Below are 16,620 nucleotides of genomic sequence, written 5' to 3'. Positions count from 1 at the left end.
AAACGGGGCAAAAAGGTGCTCTTGTGGGTGCAGGGTGGGTGCAAGGCTGTCTGGGTCCTTGGTGGGGCACCTCAGAGCACTTGTGACCCATCAGACAATTGTGCCACAAATGTCTGCTCTATTCTACAGAAATGGGAAGGGTTGCAATGTGAAACCAACAAAAACATATTGGTTAGTTGATCATTTTTGCAAAGCAAAACAAATAAAATCTACTAACTGCTTTAAAGTCCCCCAAGCACTCCTGAGCTGACACTGTATCAGCACGCAAACAATATAAAAGGCTCACAGCCATCAGGAACGCAGCGTTACCAAAAAGCCTCAGAGGATTTACTATTGGCTGCCTACCATGGTAACACCTGAACCTTCTGGGAACCAGTAAACCATGGTCCTCGCCACTTGAACCACCATAATAAAGTGGTGGCTAATGTACCCGAATCAGCCTGGGTGGATTATTGAAGTAACCTTTATAAGGCAAGGGTAACAGAAGAAGTATTAACTAGCTCTGTGACACCGGCTAGTCTACACTCATTTAACATCAGATTGGAAGGAGTAAATACTGCATTGAACAAACTAGCACTGGGTAAAAGTTCTGGCCAAGATGGAATTACTGTGGACCCGTAATGGTGAGCACTATTTCTAACAGTCTGCTTCAACACCTTTGTAACCTGATTCCGAGAAGTCCGCCATCATTTATCCAATCTATAAGAAAGGCCCTAGAGATCTACCAATTTCCTAGAGGCCCATCTGTCTTGGACTCACAGTTCAAGCCATTTGGTAGCGTCATCTTGGCTCAACTCCAAACCTCAATGACTAAAGAAAATATTCCCTCCAACTTCAGCTTGGATTTAGAGAGGGATTGGGCCCCAACAAACAGGCCCTAAATGTATACTTCGTGGTGGCTAAATCATTATGATTGAAGGAGAGAATCGAACTCACATTTTGGACCTAAAAAAAGGCATTTGTCAAAGTAAATCAAACCATGGGATTGTCGAAGTGGTTATAATTGCCTGGAGGACCCACTTGACATTCTTATTTTGATCCATCAAAACTCAAGACCATGTATGCTTAGTGGAGGTGATGGTCAGTATACTTCATGGTTCTCAGTTCAAACGGGCTGTGTACCGGCCCACATTATTCTCACTCCGTTAACAGATCCATGGAAAAAAGTGTGGAACTTAAAACAGATGTCCCTCATTTTTGGCAGAAAACAATTTGTATCTTGGCCTACACAGACCACACTGTTTTGCTTGCCAGAACACCTCAAGCCCTACAAACTGTTTCTACACCGATTTGATGAATGTAAATCTTGCAATAAATGTTTCCGAATCGGTGGTGATGATATGCCATAAGAGGCCCTATAAATGGTAAGTGGGGTCTCTACCTTTGCTTTTTGTAAAGAGCGATAGATTGCCAATGACAAGATCCTATAACTGTAAAGGTCATACCTAGGTAGATGTTGGGGGCTAAACACTGTATGAAACATGACATAGGCTGTAGGCAGGATATTTAGTTTTGCCAATATGTATAAATGTCACTATTGGTCCAATGTTGAAGACCTATTCAAAGTCAAAGCTGCAGCCAAATACAGCATGGGGATTTGGGGTTTTACTAATTAGTCCCGTTACAAACACAGGAAAATAAGTTCCAGAAACAGGTATTAGGCTTGCCCTTTTCTGCTGCAAATTGTGCAGCACACCAGGAACTGGGTTTACCCTATTTGGCAACCAAATTTTAACTCGAGCATATGTCCCTGGGGCTGCGAATATTGTGCAATAATAGAGCTGCACTGGCTCAACACATTCCCAGTCATCTTTTGTTCTCAAACAAAATATTCTGGCTATCCCATGACTCAGGTATATAAAATGTTTGTCTCTTCTGATTAATATCACTGATATATTTAACAACGCTGTTGTCGTTCATAGCCAAGCAGCTAGGACCTGTAAAACAATACTAACACATGGCTCTCCGGAGAGAATATACAGAGTTAATTAAATCTTCGAATTGTTTGCATGCTATTGTCATGATCAACTCCCCTGAAGACTACCTTGGTTACTCCAATATTTTAGAGAACGTACCCTCAGAATCAGAGCTAGGTTCAATGCACTCCCTATAAGCGCAATAACTAGCAAATGGACAGCTTCCTTGCAATCCACTACCATCTGTGAACTTTGTCAGGCGAGGTCTGAAGATGTATTGCATTTTTTGTTTTTCTGTCCTGCTTATGTTAAGAGTCACGGGCGGACTTTGATTCCTCTATTGCAAAATAATAACTTTAAGCAATGTAGTCACACCATGTTGTACACGTTCATGGCAAAAACCCCTGTGATTGCATGACTTTGCTTTCTTACTTGAGGGTAACCCTAACGATTAGGAAAAGATTCTTGTTAAACACACACATTGATTAATTCTGATTCTGTGGAGTCTGCTGTTGATTTTCATCTTTGAAAGGACCAGGTAGTTCTGGACCATTTTAAGGCAACTGCTAATATTCAGTGGAGTGTATGTTTCAATGTTATGAGCTGGAGATGTCAACTTGGCTGAACTCCTGTGACATTATCTGTTTAATTTTTATCTGTTTATATATCTTAATATTAATCCTAGTGTTTTATTAGGATTCTAGCTACGCATTGTATAATGACATTGGTTTTCTGTGAAATGTTGTGATTTTATAGTAAGTTTACTGAAATAAATCTATTGCGACACTTTCGACATCCTCTTTACAGTTCAGGTTTTTCAGAAACACTAATGTTGTAGGCTTCTGCAAAAGCAAACTTAGTGGACCTGCATAGGCTTGATACAAAAGTCTTTACTCGCTTAGTAATAAGATTGAGCATTTAGGCAGAGACTTAAAAGATTATGGGTTGAGTGAGTACAATTAAACACTATCCCCGACTATTAAAATGTTGTTCACACAGGTAAGTGCAAAGATCATTTTATTTTACAAAGATCCATTGTCAAAAAGACACTAAAAGGCGAATAAAAACAATGTATGCATGCACACTATCAGTGTGGTGTCCGCATTGGAACACACAACACACTTTAGAAGTTACACAGGTTAGGAAATGGCACAAAAATTATCGAAAGATAGGGATTGGGAAAAGACATTAAGCTATGTTACATGGGTATTACAGGACGAGAAAGCAGAACAACATTCAGAACAACGCTTTATAAAACCAATTATCCTAGAAATAATTTCTTCAATAGTCAAGGTAAGTAAGCCAGTTCTCAGATACTGAAAGCATACTTTGCAATAAATCGTACAGTTCTTCCATAGGAGCAAGAGCCAATGGGCTTCACGTAGCAGTAGTCCTACAGTCAGTAAAAAACTCTTATGGGATCATTTAGTTTTTCTGTTTCAAGGAAAAGGGCAGCTATGTATCCTTGTCGTCCACTGGGACAAAGACAAGATGGCCACACTTAGGTTTCACCACCCAAAGTCAGACCTAGATAGATGCAGCAGTGGACTTTGGAATAAACGGGGTACAGAGGAGGTTTAAAAAGTGTTTGCACCCAGAGCTTCAACCTCTGCTAAAGGAAATTAACAGCTCAAGTAAGGCTTATTGGGGACTGCTATTCTCATTGGTTGATGCAAGACAGGTCTCTGGGTTACGGTGTAGTCACTTTCGGAGTATGGTTTGGGTCCAACTAACCCGTGGATCAGATCTCTGGTTCACAGTTCTTTAGGGATACCACCAGGCTAGGCCTCAGGGTCCCAACAATTATTAAAGATCTGTGTCAGCACCAATGACAAATAAGCAAGACCTTGAAAAGGCAGCAGATGGGAGATGAAGGGACCCCATACAGACAAGTAAGGACCATGTAGAAGGACAGATGCACTTAGGCGTTCCAAGCAGAACCCTCTCCCACGTTGTACGTTAAAGGCCCTAAAGAGAGCCCACAAAGGAGCTTCTGGGTGTCCAGGACCCTTTACACCTTAATCCATAATCCCTGTGAGTGTGTGTGCAACGTAGTGAATCAAAGTTGACTAGCCATTCAGGATTGGATATCTTGCAAAACATTGAATGCAGCCCTTGAGGTAATTAGAGAACTGAAGTAACCCCCAGCTCTGGGGATGTGTAAAGCGGGGGTGGGGGTCCTGAGCAATTTAGGCAAACCACTGGACCTGCTCCTGAGGAATCTAAGAGAACTAAGAGGGATGCAGAGGACTCTGCTGCAAGCTGTGGTGCAACTGCCATCCTATTGATCTGAAGGCAGAGCGCTCTCCTATCGATCACTCAAAACCTCTTAATAAGCGATTCCTTATTTGCAACCATCGGACACAGTTAGTTTAGCATCTATAACACCCTACTGGTCCCACTCCCCCCCCATGAAGCTCTTTGGCATAGATCCTCTCACCATGATTGGGAAACCCTAATGGAACTGGAACTAGAGTGGTGTTGCATTTGGGTAACACTAAGATTGCTGTATCAGGAGGCATCCTGGAGCCGCACCGCTCGACAGATTGATACTGTTGCCTGTGTCAAGTTCTTTGTGTCCACCAGAGCCGCTGTTCTTTTGCCTTCAAGGGTCAGTTCTAGACTGCCTTGCAGCCATTGTGAGTTGGTTGCATCTTCCAGCATCGTAGATGTTATTCTGGTCCTGCAACCTCCCAGAACGCTGCCATCGGAACAAGAGACCAGATCAGGTGCCTAGCCACAGAATTACAACACCTAAAGTGACCCCAGGATTGCTGGGCAGTCTTCTTCTGGTCCTCTGATCCCCATTCTGAAACAGGATCATGTTCTTCAGTGGACTAGTGGTACATAGCGGGCCTCTGGTTGTCTAACAAGGACCAGCATCTCTCCTGGTGGGTGCCTCTTGATTCATTATAACGCAGCCACTACTGAGTTTGTTCTAATCATCTCTATGGAGAAAAAAATAAAAAAAAATGTTTACAAGTTGGGTCGTATTGCTACAGAAGTACCGCCAAACTCTACTACGGTTACTGCCTATCAGTCTGATAGATGTAACAGCAAATTACAAGTGGTGGTATGTCAGTGCTAATCACCATCTTCGGTGCCAATAAATCTCCACTGGCACTGGAGCATTTAGTTGACTTAATCCTGGATACAAATCCGTACATTTTTGGCAATGAAGTGGAGGATTCACCTTCAAAATATTGCAGAGGGTAAATCCTCCACTTTAGAGTAAAACATATTTGTCAGTGAGGTAAAAATAGGCAGCAATTCCATTACCACCAAAAGAAAAGCAGTGGTATTGGAATTACCACCACATTTTTACACCACAGCAATCTCATAGTAATGACCACTGAACAGTTCTTTGGATGCTGGTGTGCCCCTGGCCCCGCCTAACAGTAAGGCCAGACTGTTCTCACACATTTACCACTGCAAGAGCTTGGACTAACTCAGTCGAAAGCCTGCATACTACAATTACGGATTATTATATACACCTGACTTCCATCACACTTCCCCCACACAGATAAAAGGCGGAGCACGAAAGCACACTGAGCTAGGCAAACTACACGAGGAAACAGTTTCAAGATGGCAGTTTAATACAAGGAGAAAGACGGCGAGACCAGAGAGTCGCAAGGAGGGAAGCACCTGTGACCTCTAAAGACAGTTAATTTCATGAGCCTTGGAAAGTAAGAAACCGAAGACCAGGAACGAAGGCTGATCAAACCTGCACCGTGTATCGGAGGTACTGGGGCTCTCCTGCTTCGATAACCAAGGCGGGGAGGAGCGATTGCCGCTGTGGTACTATCCTTGGCTCCTACAACAGAGCAGCATCAGAAAAGACAGCACAGTCGGTGAGTCGGCGAGACCGATGCCAAACTGGTTTGTGTTTTGAACCAAGGTTGCAAGCAGCAACTTTGTATGTGAGACGATGGCGCTGAGCAATACAAGTATAATTGGTACCAAAGAAGTAATTGAACTTTGTGATTGAATTTTGGGATAAAAGTCAGCGTGCACAGAGTATCCAACTGATGCGGAGTGTGAGAAAAAGGAATACAGAGTTCGATGCGATCATGCAACGGGTCTTGCTAAATCCCATGCACATTCAAAAAAGTCTTTGATAGTTCAAAGTACATTGCAATTGGTACGAGCCCCGCTGAGGGAGACTAATTGACCGAAAGAAAGGGATCTGAGCCCGGCTGGGGGGCATCCAGAGTCTACAGTGAGTCACCCGTGAAAGAACTCTTGGACATTAGTGAATAAGGGGATCTGAGCCCAGAAGAGGGGGATCCAGGGTGAACCGTGGGTCACCCAAGAAGGAATATTTTTTTTCTTCAAATTTGATTTTATTAGGTTTTGTAAAACATAATAATCCACACACCAGTATCATTTGGAACATATCAAACCTGTTTCCTTTCTTCTCACCCCTCCTCCCTCCAAAAAACACATCAACTTGAAACTGTAAACCAAAGTCTTTACCTCTCCCCCCGGAACAGTGTTTCTTCTCACTTGTCGCCTTGTTCTTCGTGTTCTGAGTAACAGCACGGATAGCTCGCGCTTAGTACATTCTCAGTCTATAGTCCTAATAGTTTAGACATGGTATAAATGGCGGCATTCCCTAATGGTCTTTGGCGGAGAGCTCATCGCGGTAGTCCATTTGGGACACGCATGGCCATACATTTGCATCATGTTTGATTTTCACTCCCCCTCCGTCGGCCCTTATGGAGCGCTGGTTATATATACATTCACAAAATCACCCCACAGCAACTCATATCGCGCAGCTTTACCATGTAGGGAGGCAGTAATTCTTTTCATTGTGCAGATGTTCGTTGCCACATTGATCCACTGTTTCCTGCTCGGGGCGGAGTCTGCTTTCAACTTGATGACCAAGCAGGAGTGGGACCGCTATCCCCGTTATTCTACTCATTTCACCTTCACATTCTTCCAATCCAAACAAGACTGGGAGGTGTTGCCTCATGGGAGAGCCCATCCACCTGCTTAATCCACCCCAAGACCTCGTTCCAGAACACTTTCACCCGGCGACATCCCTACCACATGTGCCAATAATTGGCCCTCTCCCCGCATTGGCGCCAGAACAGGGGGCTTGCAGGAACATTTTCGACAACCTATGAGGATCATATTGCCACCTATGGAGAAGCTTAATGGCGCGTAATTTATACTGGGCTGCTATTGATACCTGCGATGCCCCCCTATAGATCCTTGTCCATAATTCAGGGTCTATCTCCAAATTTCAATCCGATTCCCACCTTTATCTTAGCTCCGCAGTGGACCCCCTTCCCAGCTTCTATCAGTGCTCTGTACATGGCTGAGACCAGACCTTTGGTCACTGTTATTGTGTCGAGCAATTTCTCAAAGGAAGTGAGGTCTCTCTGTATCTTCTCTCTCCATTTATTCCTCATATGGATGCCCTTAAGTTGTAGGAAGGAAAAGACTGGTAATGGGTGTATTCCAAGTGCCTCTTCCAATCCGGTGATCGTGAGGCAAACTCCCCCCTTCCAAAGTTGCCCCACCCTCTCGAGGTCCCCATCAAACCACAATTGAAACCGCTCATGATTAGGGATCTTCTCGCGGACTCCTGGAGCCCATAAATGGCTTAAAGGGGAAGGCCAGGTGGTAATTCACCGCATGTCTGCCCCCTCCCTCCAGATCTCCCATATCGTGCCCAGAATAGGATGATTTTGGAGTCTTCAGACTAATTTGTCTCTTGGGACCCAAAGCCATTCCAAGACGGTGGCCAGAGCCAAGTTATAATTGTCTAGATGTACCCACTGTAATTCTTTCTGCCCTCTCAAGTGGGGGACCAGGATCCTGAGCTGGACGGCCTGATAATATTTTTTAAGATCGGGGAGACCCACCCCTCCCTTTTCCTTAGGTAAAGTAAGAACCTCAAACTATCCTTGCCTTCTGTCCCTGCCCCAGGAATCTCAAAATGGCTCTTTTGACTTCCACAAAAAAGACATCCGGAGTCTTATCGGTAGCATTTGGAATGGGTAGAGAAATCTTGGGAGGCACACCATTTTGACTGCATTGAGCCTCCCGATCCAGTAGATCATAAGCTTCTGCCACTTAGCCAAATCAGCATGTAAACAAGCCAGAAAGTGGGGAAAATTAGCATCATATAAATTCTCTAAATCTCATGTTAGACCTATCCCTAGATAAGTTTCCAGAAACTTGGAAAGAAAAAACGCAGTGTTTTCAAACACAACGTTGTATTTATGTTTGCGGTCGCTTCAAAAGCGACCGCAAACATAAATACAACGTTTTTAAAGCTGCGGTTTTATTTCTAAGTTTTCCGGGCTCCTCCAGCCCGGAAAACTTAGAAAAAAAACGCAGCTAGTGCTCATTTTTTTTTTTTTAAATAAATAGCACTTACCGAGATTCAGCTGCAGCTTTCCTGCTCTGGTCTCCGGTCCCCGTGCTCCGCGTACAGCACCAATGAAGGAAAAGCAACCCATCGGTAGCTTTTGTTTACTACAGCTGGCTGGCTTTTCCTTCATTAGTGCCGCAAAAGCAAAAGCCAGCACAGGCGGGCATCCATTTCACAAAATGGATGCGCCCATGTGCTTGCTTTTGCGAATTTTGAGCTTGAATAGCTCAAAATTTTACATAGGAAGTTTAAAGAAAAAAAAAGTGCTAGTATTTTTTTTTTTAATGTTGCCGATCCATTTTTTAAGTAACATTTTTTACTGGACTATCCCTTTAACATTTCAACAGCGTTCAAAACTCCGCTTCTGGGGATGCATTCATCCTCCTAAACTTTCTGGATCCTGGTATTCGTCTTCGGGCCTTTGATGCGCCATTGTCTGTCATCCTCCCTTCTTTCTTGCGGTTTCGCTCCATCATCCTGATCGCCCAATAAATCAGTCGTACAGCTCTGAATATCCCTCTCCGATCTCAGCCTAATCGTACTCCCCTCCCATTCAAAGGCAAGCGAGAATGGGTATCCCCAACAATACCAGACACCTTTTTCTTTCAGCCATTTAGTGAGTGGGACACATTTCCTTCTCATGGCCAGGGTGAGTGACGACAGATCTTGGTAAATCGAAATCCGCACTGTGTCCAGTGGGATATGTGTAATGCGTTTGGTCTTTGAGAACCTTGGCCTTGTCGGCATAGTTGTGGAAACGTGCTAGGACTGTCTTTGGGCCAACTGCGGCACCCCCGGCACTATGTATGCGGTCAATTTTTGGCTCATTGATAAGAGTCATCCTCAAACAGGTGTTTCATGATCTTGTAAAGGGTCCTCTTCAGGTCCTGTTCGGTTTCCCCTTCTCTTTCCGGGATGCCGAAGATCCATATGTTACGTTGCTCCCGATTCTCCAAATCATCCATTTTCAGACAGAACTCTTCTTCCCTGGCTTCCATATCTGCAATCCTCTGGTCCATTTGGGATTCAAATGTGCAAAGGGAGGTTTGGTTATGCTCAACCTCCTCCAGCCTTTCTTCCATTTTATCTATTCTCTGCGTTATTTTATCAACTTTCCCACCTATGTCTGCTCTCATGCTTTTCATCTCGTTCACCAAGTCCGCCACATCGGCCTTGGTTGCAGCAGGCTCTGCCCCTGAGGTCACCATTATAGAGCCTGAGGAAGGGGCAGTGTTGGTGCTATGTGGGGAAAATCTGTATGGTGCGAGCTTCTCCTTAATGTCCATACGTTCTTCACCTGGAGTGCGTCAATGGGATGTGCTCATCACAACATCTTGTCTCTTCAAGACCTTGTTGAAGCCGGATGGGGTCTGTAGCTCTCTGAATGGAGAAGAGGGCACATGCCGCAATGATGGGGGCCCAACCTTCTCAGCGGTGGGTGGGGATCAGGACCAACGAGGATTACTGTATTTTCCAAGTGTGCACCACTTATGGAGGAGGTCAGTTTTAAAGGATCCAGGCAGCCTCTCTCAAGGTGGTCTCTCTCCCAGTTGAGATCGGTGCTTGGCGTTCACCAGTTCACAAACAGTGTTCTCCCATAGGGATTGCCTCAGACTCTTGTTGACCGCAGAAGTTTGGCCTCGAGGAGGGCACATGCCCTGTGAAACAGGGGCCTAACCCTCTGGTCTCCTCCTGCAGTGTGCCTCAGTTTGCATCCACCATGATACGTGGGGTTTGTCCACTTCTCTGCGAGTTCCTGCGGCACAGGCTTTCTGTGTCGTTTGAGGTCGTCGCTTACTCAGCCTCCTTACAACTCTGGGAGCCTATCCGCCCCTTTCAGAGGACGGCGCACACCACTTAGTCTTCCAGAACGATATTCGTGTTGCTAGCCTCCGTTCTGAGACGGTGTTTGGGGATGCTTCAGTCTGTGGGGAAATCAACCATTTGCCTCCGCTTTAATGACATTATATGTGCAATAACTTCTGTGCTGGCGCTCACCCTTGCGTCAAGTTTACCCAGTGTGCGCTGTGATGGTCACATTACAATAGTTGAGTCTTGGTTGCAGGGTTAATAGGCGATTCAGATATCTTCAGAATGATTCCAGCGATATGTCCCGGGACGAAGTGCGTCCCTGCACTGAGGGTTGCTTTATTAGAGTTTCCTGGTCTCCTCTCCTTGGCCCTGAGCCACCTTATGGGTTATATCTATTTCCACTGGACTCCGAGGATCGCCTTGTTCTGTCCTCCAGATGAGAGCAGGGTTCCCTCCTTCGATGATCCTGTTGGGTTAATGACGTCCCTTGGCCAGGGGGGTAGGTGGTCCGCCGCCCGCTCCTTCAGGCAATATAAGCCGTGGGCGATGCTTTCTAGTCAGGTCCTACTGACTGCCTTTGCGAGGAGGTGCATCGGTCGATGATTGTTTGAGACCCTCAACACAGATGCCTCACTCTTAAGCAGCCGGTGGACTTCCTAAGCAGAGCTCACAGTTGGCTGTCTTTGAGCAGTGTGGCAGGATACAGATGCTCTAAATCCGAGGTTCACACGTGCGTACAGGGCAGCCTTCTGCAAGTTTATGCTGTTGGTTTTTAAAAGGCTGTAGGGCCCTGATCATGGGACACATTTACACAGGGTGGTAGCCTCGTGGACGCACTGCACATTACCTGTGGTTCAGGGGGTCGGCACTTTACGATTGTGCCAGCGCGTACAGCGGTCCGCGCTCGATTGGCTCTCTGTGCCTCCTCTTCCTTAAAGATACGCTCCTGTGTCTTTTGGGAGTCCTCCCAAGCGGGGCCTCTCAAGAGCAGGTCCGACAGAGTAGCAGCTGGGGAACCATGCGAGGAACGTGGGGATTCGTCATATGGCTTTCCAGCCCGAGTCCAGGTCGCTGGGTCAGCAGGAGGCAGGCCTGCGGGTGTCATCTGGGTGGGTCTTGCCCCGTCGGACCTCACCCTGCTGTCAGCTGTCAGAGGGCGCGCTGCGTTCTCGGTACCGGTGCTCCAGGAGCACAAAGCCTCACACGGGCACCCCATTAGCCACGCGCCGGGGTACTCACTCCTTCTCCCGGCACGTCCCTCAGTCACTGGTGTCAGAGGCTTAAAGCCGCAGCCCAGGGGTTGGTGGCAGGCTCTCCACGCGGATGCCTGGGCTGAGGGAGGGAGCCTCACGGTCCGTATACCTTGGCGACCATCACCCGCCCAGTTGCTTTGCAGGGCCGGGGTGTCAGGAACGGCTCAGTGGAATTCACGCGTCGCTGCAGTTGCTGCAGTTGCTTTCACTTTCTCAGCAGCGGGCCGCCTCTCCAGTGTGCCTCCACCAAGTGGTCTTGTGCTGGTCCGATTCGTGACGTTTTTTCACATACCTTGTGGGGAGGGGGCTCACACACACCCTTGGAATCACTCCAAGTGGGGGCTCAAGCCACTTTAGGACCAGTGGGTGAGGAGCTCATGTAGAGGCTTGCTGCATCTACGCGCCCCCTGGTGGCCACCTTAGAAAGAATATTTTGAACTATTGTTTTGAAAGGGATCTGAGCCTGGCTGAGGGGATCCAAGGAAAAGATAGTTTACGTGTTGTTTTGTGTACAGCAGGCTCTCGGAGTCCAGAGACCTGCAAGAAGCAGGTAGACCTGAACACAGGAGGTCCTGAACTGTAAAAATAGAACTGTATCCTCGGCCATAGAAGCCAGAGTGTGTGCTTGGTTTGAGTGAACCACTTTGCCCCATGTTGAAAACGTGGGGAAGGGAGGCCAACAGCCCAATCATTCTGACTTATCATTTTGTGAACACTTCTTTTTCATGAACTTCATCCCACATTATTTGTAAATTAGTATTAAGGATTAGCAATAGTTTTTTTTTTAGTATAGGCCCTCTTTAATTTGAGAAGACTCCACTAGGACTGCATTATTATTATCTGATGATTGTAGCCTGCTCCCATCTGTAGATTGAGGTTTAGATACGCTTTTTCCTCACCCTTGTGAAAGTCCAATAAACACCCTTGAACTGTGGTCACTTGAGTCTGTCTTACTGTTGATACCATGCCTTCCTTATAATACCTACAACTGGTTTCTCATTGTGAACCAATCTCATTCCTACCCTTTCTGGGTCTCTCCATCATGGCAAGAATTGGAGTCTGTTGCAGAGGAGTTTGGGGAGGAGGGGAGCCAGCATCCTACCCTAACCCATCCGTAGATTCCATCTGTGTTTCCAATATCACATCCAACAGGGGCAACACCACAGTGCCTGCACTAAAGCATCTCTTGGCCTACGTATGACTGCTTTTTCTTGTTTCAGCGACTGGTGGACCCCTCCACGGCCCATGCCGCAACACTCATGAATTCTTAACTCCTAGGAGTTATAACCACTGCTCAGCATCTACCAGAGTATCAAACAAATAAAATGTTTGGTTGTATACACTTTTGAGTATCAATGAATAGAGTGGCACGTACCTTAGATGAGGTCTTTGAAGGGTGCATGCCACACCAAAGCATGCTCTACTTTTTGAACCACATTGGTACAATCCGGAGAAACTGGGAGGCCTCTCTGTGTCTGAACTGACGACCCCTCCCCCATTCCCAAAAATCAGGAGATGGCAGCCTTGTCCACATAGTTGAAGATCCTAACAATGATGGTGCAGGGATGCTCCAAGAAGCATGGACCCAGCCAAGGACCTGTGCACCTATCAACCGTGGACATAAGCAATACTTTAGCTGCTCTGTCAGTAATATTTTTTCTAGGAACATCTTCATATCGCGTCCTGCCTTGCGCTCATGCAGGTACACCATTCCGGTATTGCAGTGACAGGAGTGATCCTCTGCATCTTCAACTCAATCTTCCAGAATCTTGGTATGAGGGAGCATACCCACCATTGGTCACCGCAGTGTCTTGACTGAACTTTCTAGGTCCATCACACTGCTGCTGATAATCGCTCTGCATTGAAGATCATGGCGAATCAGTGAGACATTGATGGCCATCATGCCCATCTCTGTTCCAGTGCCGCCCATGGACTCCTGGATGGCCTGCAGAATCTCCAGACTGGGGGAATGATCAGAACGAGTCTCTGCAATATCGCCTTGCGTAGTTTAATTATCTACATAGTGTAAATTGGTCCCAGCGCAGCATGCTCACTTCCATTATTCACCCTACCACTGGTCATCTTCTACCATACAGAAAGTTGACTTACACACAGTTGCACTGGAGACATATATGACATCTCCCCACTGCCAAAAGATAGAATATAGGATATGATTTTCCTTTGACTCAGCCCAAATACAACATCTCATACCGAAGGATTCAACTATCTGCAAAGGGGTGCAGTAGAAGAGGTTCACAAGTCACAAAGCAGAGACGTCCTGGAGTGTTGAGATGGATCCATTCAAGGTGGCAATCATGAGAAATTGCATCAACGCTAGGAAAGAAATGTTAAAAGGACTGTTAAGCAGTAAGTGTTAACACCCAGTCTCCTTCTCACATGAATATTAGTGTCATCAGGAAGGAGCGTCTCAGAAGATTGCACCAAGCAGTATTAGGGAAGACCAAGAGAGAGGACAAATGGTGTGGTAACCAATCCAGGAGGCAGTTAAAGCTAGAAGCAGTACATCCACAAATATGCCAGTTAGCCAAGTGTCTCTTCTTTTCAGATCACAGCTCGGACCCCATTGGAGCCAGTAATGTCTTCACAACAGAATGGGGCTTTTTGCTGCCTCTTGCCATGCTGCCCAGTGCAGTCCTAGCTGCCAGCTCAGATTGGTAGTATACAGCTGGAAGATGGGCTTGTCCCAAACACCTGCTTCTCTTCAGTAGGTCCTCAACGCACCAAAAAATGCATCAGTATAATGATGCAACCATGATAAATCTCGCACAGAAACTGGATTAGATCAGTGCTGTGTTCCCACTCGGGGGTTAGTGGGTTGTCTCCTCACCGGGATGTTCACTACTGCAGGCCAGCTTCCAACGAGAGGATCGAGAAAACACTCTTCCACAGTTGACAGGGGCAGAGATCCAACTCCTATACCATCTCTTGTTCTAATGCAGGGGGGCGTCCTTCTCTAAGCAACAGCACCCATGCCCCATAATAAGGCTGCCACCAATACACACCCCCCCTTTCGTTCTCAGAGCCCACTATAAAACAGGAGCATCAATTGTGAGGTAAACTGGTTCATTAAGGATCAAGCAAGCAGAGCTTTGTGCGCTCCTATCTGCTTAGATGGCCATCCTAATAGTGCAACTTTGGCTGCTTCACCACATATAGCACTGGCAGAGTCAGGCCACAAAAGCAGACACTCTAATATAGGGGCGAATGGGTCTTGGTAAAATCTTAAGTTGGAGTTCTTTGAAGGGGTCAAGGCTTCGTACTCCTAATAATGGATGAAACAGTGTCATGAAAGCCAGTAAACAGATGAAAAATGCATGCTGTTAACTGAAAGAAAGATTGGGGAAAAATAAGATAGTATCCAGAGATCTAAAATGGATCCCTTGGTGTCAAGCATTCTCAAAAACCACCATGTAATTTGTGCTTAAAAAAGTTAAGAGTTTTGTAAAATAATAGTTCCAGGATACATCATGAAGGTCGAGAATAATTCTTAGATTAGAACTCAAAAGAAGCCCATTGTGAAGAATGGATTTTATGCTGACGAGAATGCATGATTTGACTGCTTCAGGCCAAAAGACACACAAAGGTTTTGCAACGGGGGTGATTACCATAGGATTTCCTGCACTGCCATCCAAACTATTTACATTACTTGGCTAATAATTTATGCTGCAAATGGTACATACAATCCAGCACTTACCTGAAAGAGGAATAACTTCTCTGCCAAGCTTTTGGCAAGGTAAACATCAATCTAGAAAAGTAAAGGCAAATTTGTCAAGATATGGAAATAAAACAAACAAGCAACTTCAAGAAACCTTATTTTCAAATCCTTGGTACTTGAATGACTTGTGCAGTGGTCTAGTAAGAAGAAAGCATTATTTCGGTGTCCAGTTAAAGGATCGAATGCCAAAGGATCGAAAGTCAAAGGATCGACTCAAAAGAATCGAATACAAAAAGGGTCAACATTTTTTGTTTTTTTAATTTATATTTTTTTTGGTTTCAGTTTTGGAAAAAAGCGGTTTTTACCACAAAAAAGTGGGTTTGCGGGGGGTCCCCCAAAAATAAAAAAGACCCTTTTGTATTCGATCCTTTTGAATCGATCCTTTTACCAGTCCATGCTTTATTTTCGATCCTTTGACCTACAACCTTTCAACCCATTATTTCTACTACCACCAAAGAGCTGATTGATGAAAAATAAAAGGCTAGCATAGTGTGATGTTACCGTCCATAGACTTACATATGTGGGAATGAATTATACAGAGCCATCAACAGACTGTCCATGCATACAACTATTTCATCACAAGTCCAACTAAGAGCTTCATAAAACCATACCTGAGGCAGTACAAAACATCCACTCTTAGTTTAAGGCTTTACCACCTGTGAATGTGGGTAGCGTGGACATAGCAGCCAGGCCCATCTTAGGTGGGAGAGCGGGCAGTAGCTTGGTACGGAGAAACTGTAGCATACACATGGTCAAAAGAACACTGAAACACTATGTATTGTAAAATTATGATTTTACATGCATGTCGATGCATGTAAAACAATCATTAAAAACCAATTCAATACTTATGGTATGCAAACCAAAGTATGGGATACATCACTCACCGTAATCGTATGTCTGATGCTTGTAGCTGCTTAGATTCACATGCTGTGCATAGGCAGACATCTAGTGGAAGCTGAGGAGTATTACAGTTTGTTTTTCGAAACTCGAAAATGGGCGTCGACACAGGGCGTGCCAGTAATACTATCCCTAGTGTGATGTCCACTGTACCCCTGATCCCTCACGCGTCCAGGACCCTCAGATTGTATTTTTTCTGACATGAGGTAGCATGAGGAGTAGCGCGAGTAGAGATAATCCAAGCAGATAGATAAGACTACAAGCATCCATGCGGCTTCTCTCAGAGGGGAGGAAGGGTGCGTCGCATGTGAATCTAAGCAGATACAAGCATCAGAAATACGATTACGGTGAGTAATGTATCCCTTCTGAGGCTTGTGGAATCTGCTTAGGGCACATGCTGTGCATAGATTAGCGAGCAGTGTTAGCAAGAAGGAGGTGGGATGTGAGAAGGGTCATGAGCAAATAAATGTCTTAGAACCGCTTGTCCCACTTGAGTATCTATCTTGGAATGGGTGTCATCAATGCAGTAGTGCTGAGTAAAAGTGTGAATAAAGCTCCAAGTAGCTGCCTTGCAAATGGTGTCAAGGGGTACATTTGCAATGAAAGCCAGAGTGGCCCCAA

At 45.6% G+C, this 16,620-nt stretch overlaps 1 protein-coding gene across 1 annotated transcript in view; it reads right to left on the bottom strand.

The window, feature by feature from the left end:
• The window catches only part of POLR3E (RNA polymerase III subunit E), a 1,464,556-nt gene that overhangs the window by 1,276,804 nt on the left and 171,132 nt on the right, over positions 1 to 16,620 (bottom strand). Inside the window, exon 3 of the mRNA XM_069645613.1 lies at positions 15,082 to 15,132. Within this exon, the coding sequence (XP_069501714.1) occupies positions 15,082 to 15,132 (51 nt within the window). The remainder of the gene's footprint in view (positions 1 to 15,081; positions 15,133 to 16,620) is intronic.

The sequence above is a fragment of the Ambystoma mexicanum genome, chromosome 2p (genome assembly GCF_040938575.1).
Source record: "Ambystoma mexicanum isolate Mex_15411 chromosome 2p, UKY_AmexF1_1, whole genome shotgun sequence".
Taxonomy (NCBI): domain Eukaryota; kingdom Metazoa; phylum Chordata; class Amphibia; order Caudata; family Ambystomatidae; genus Ambystoma; species Ambystoma mexicanum.
Note: the sequence above shows the minus strand (reverse complement) of the source record. Positions and strands in the feature narration are given on the sequence as shown.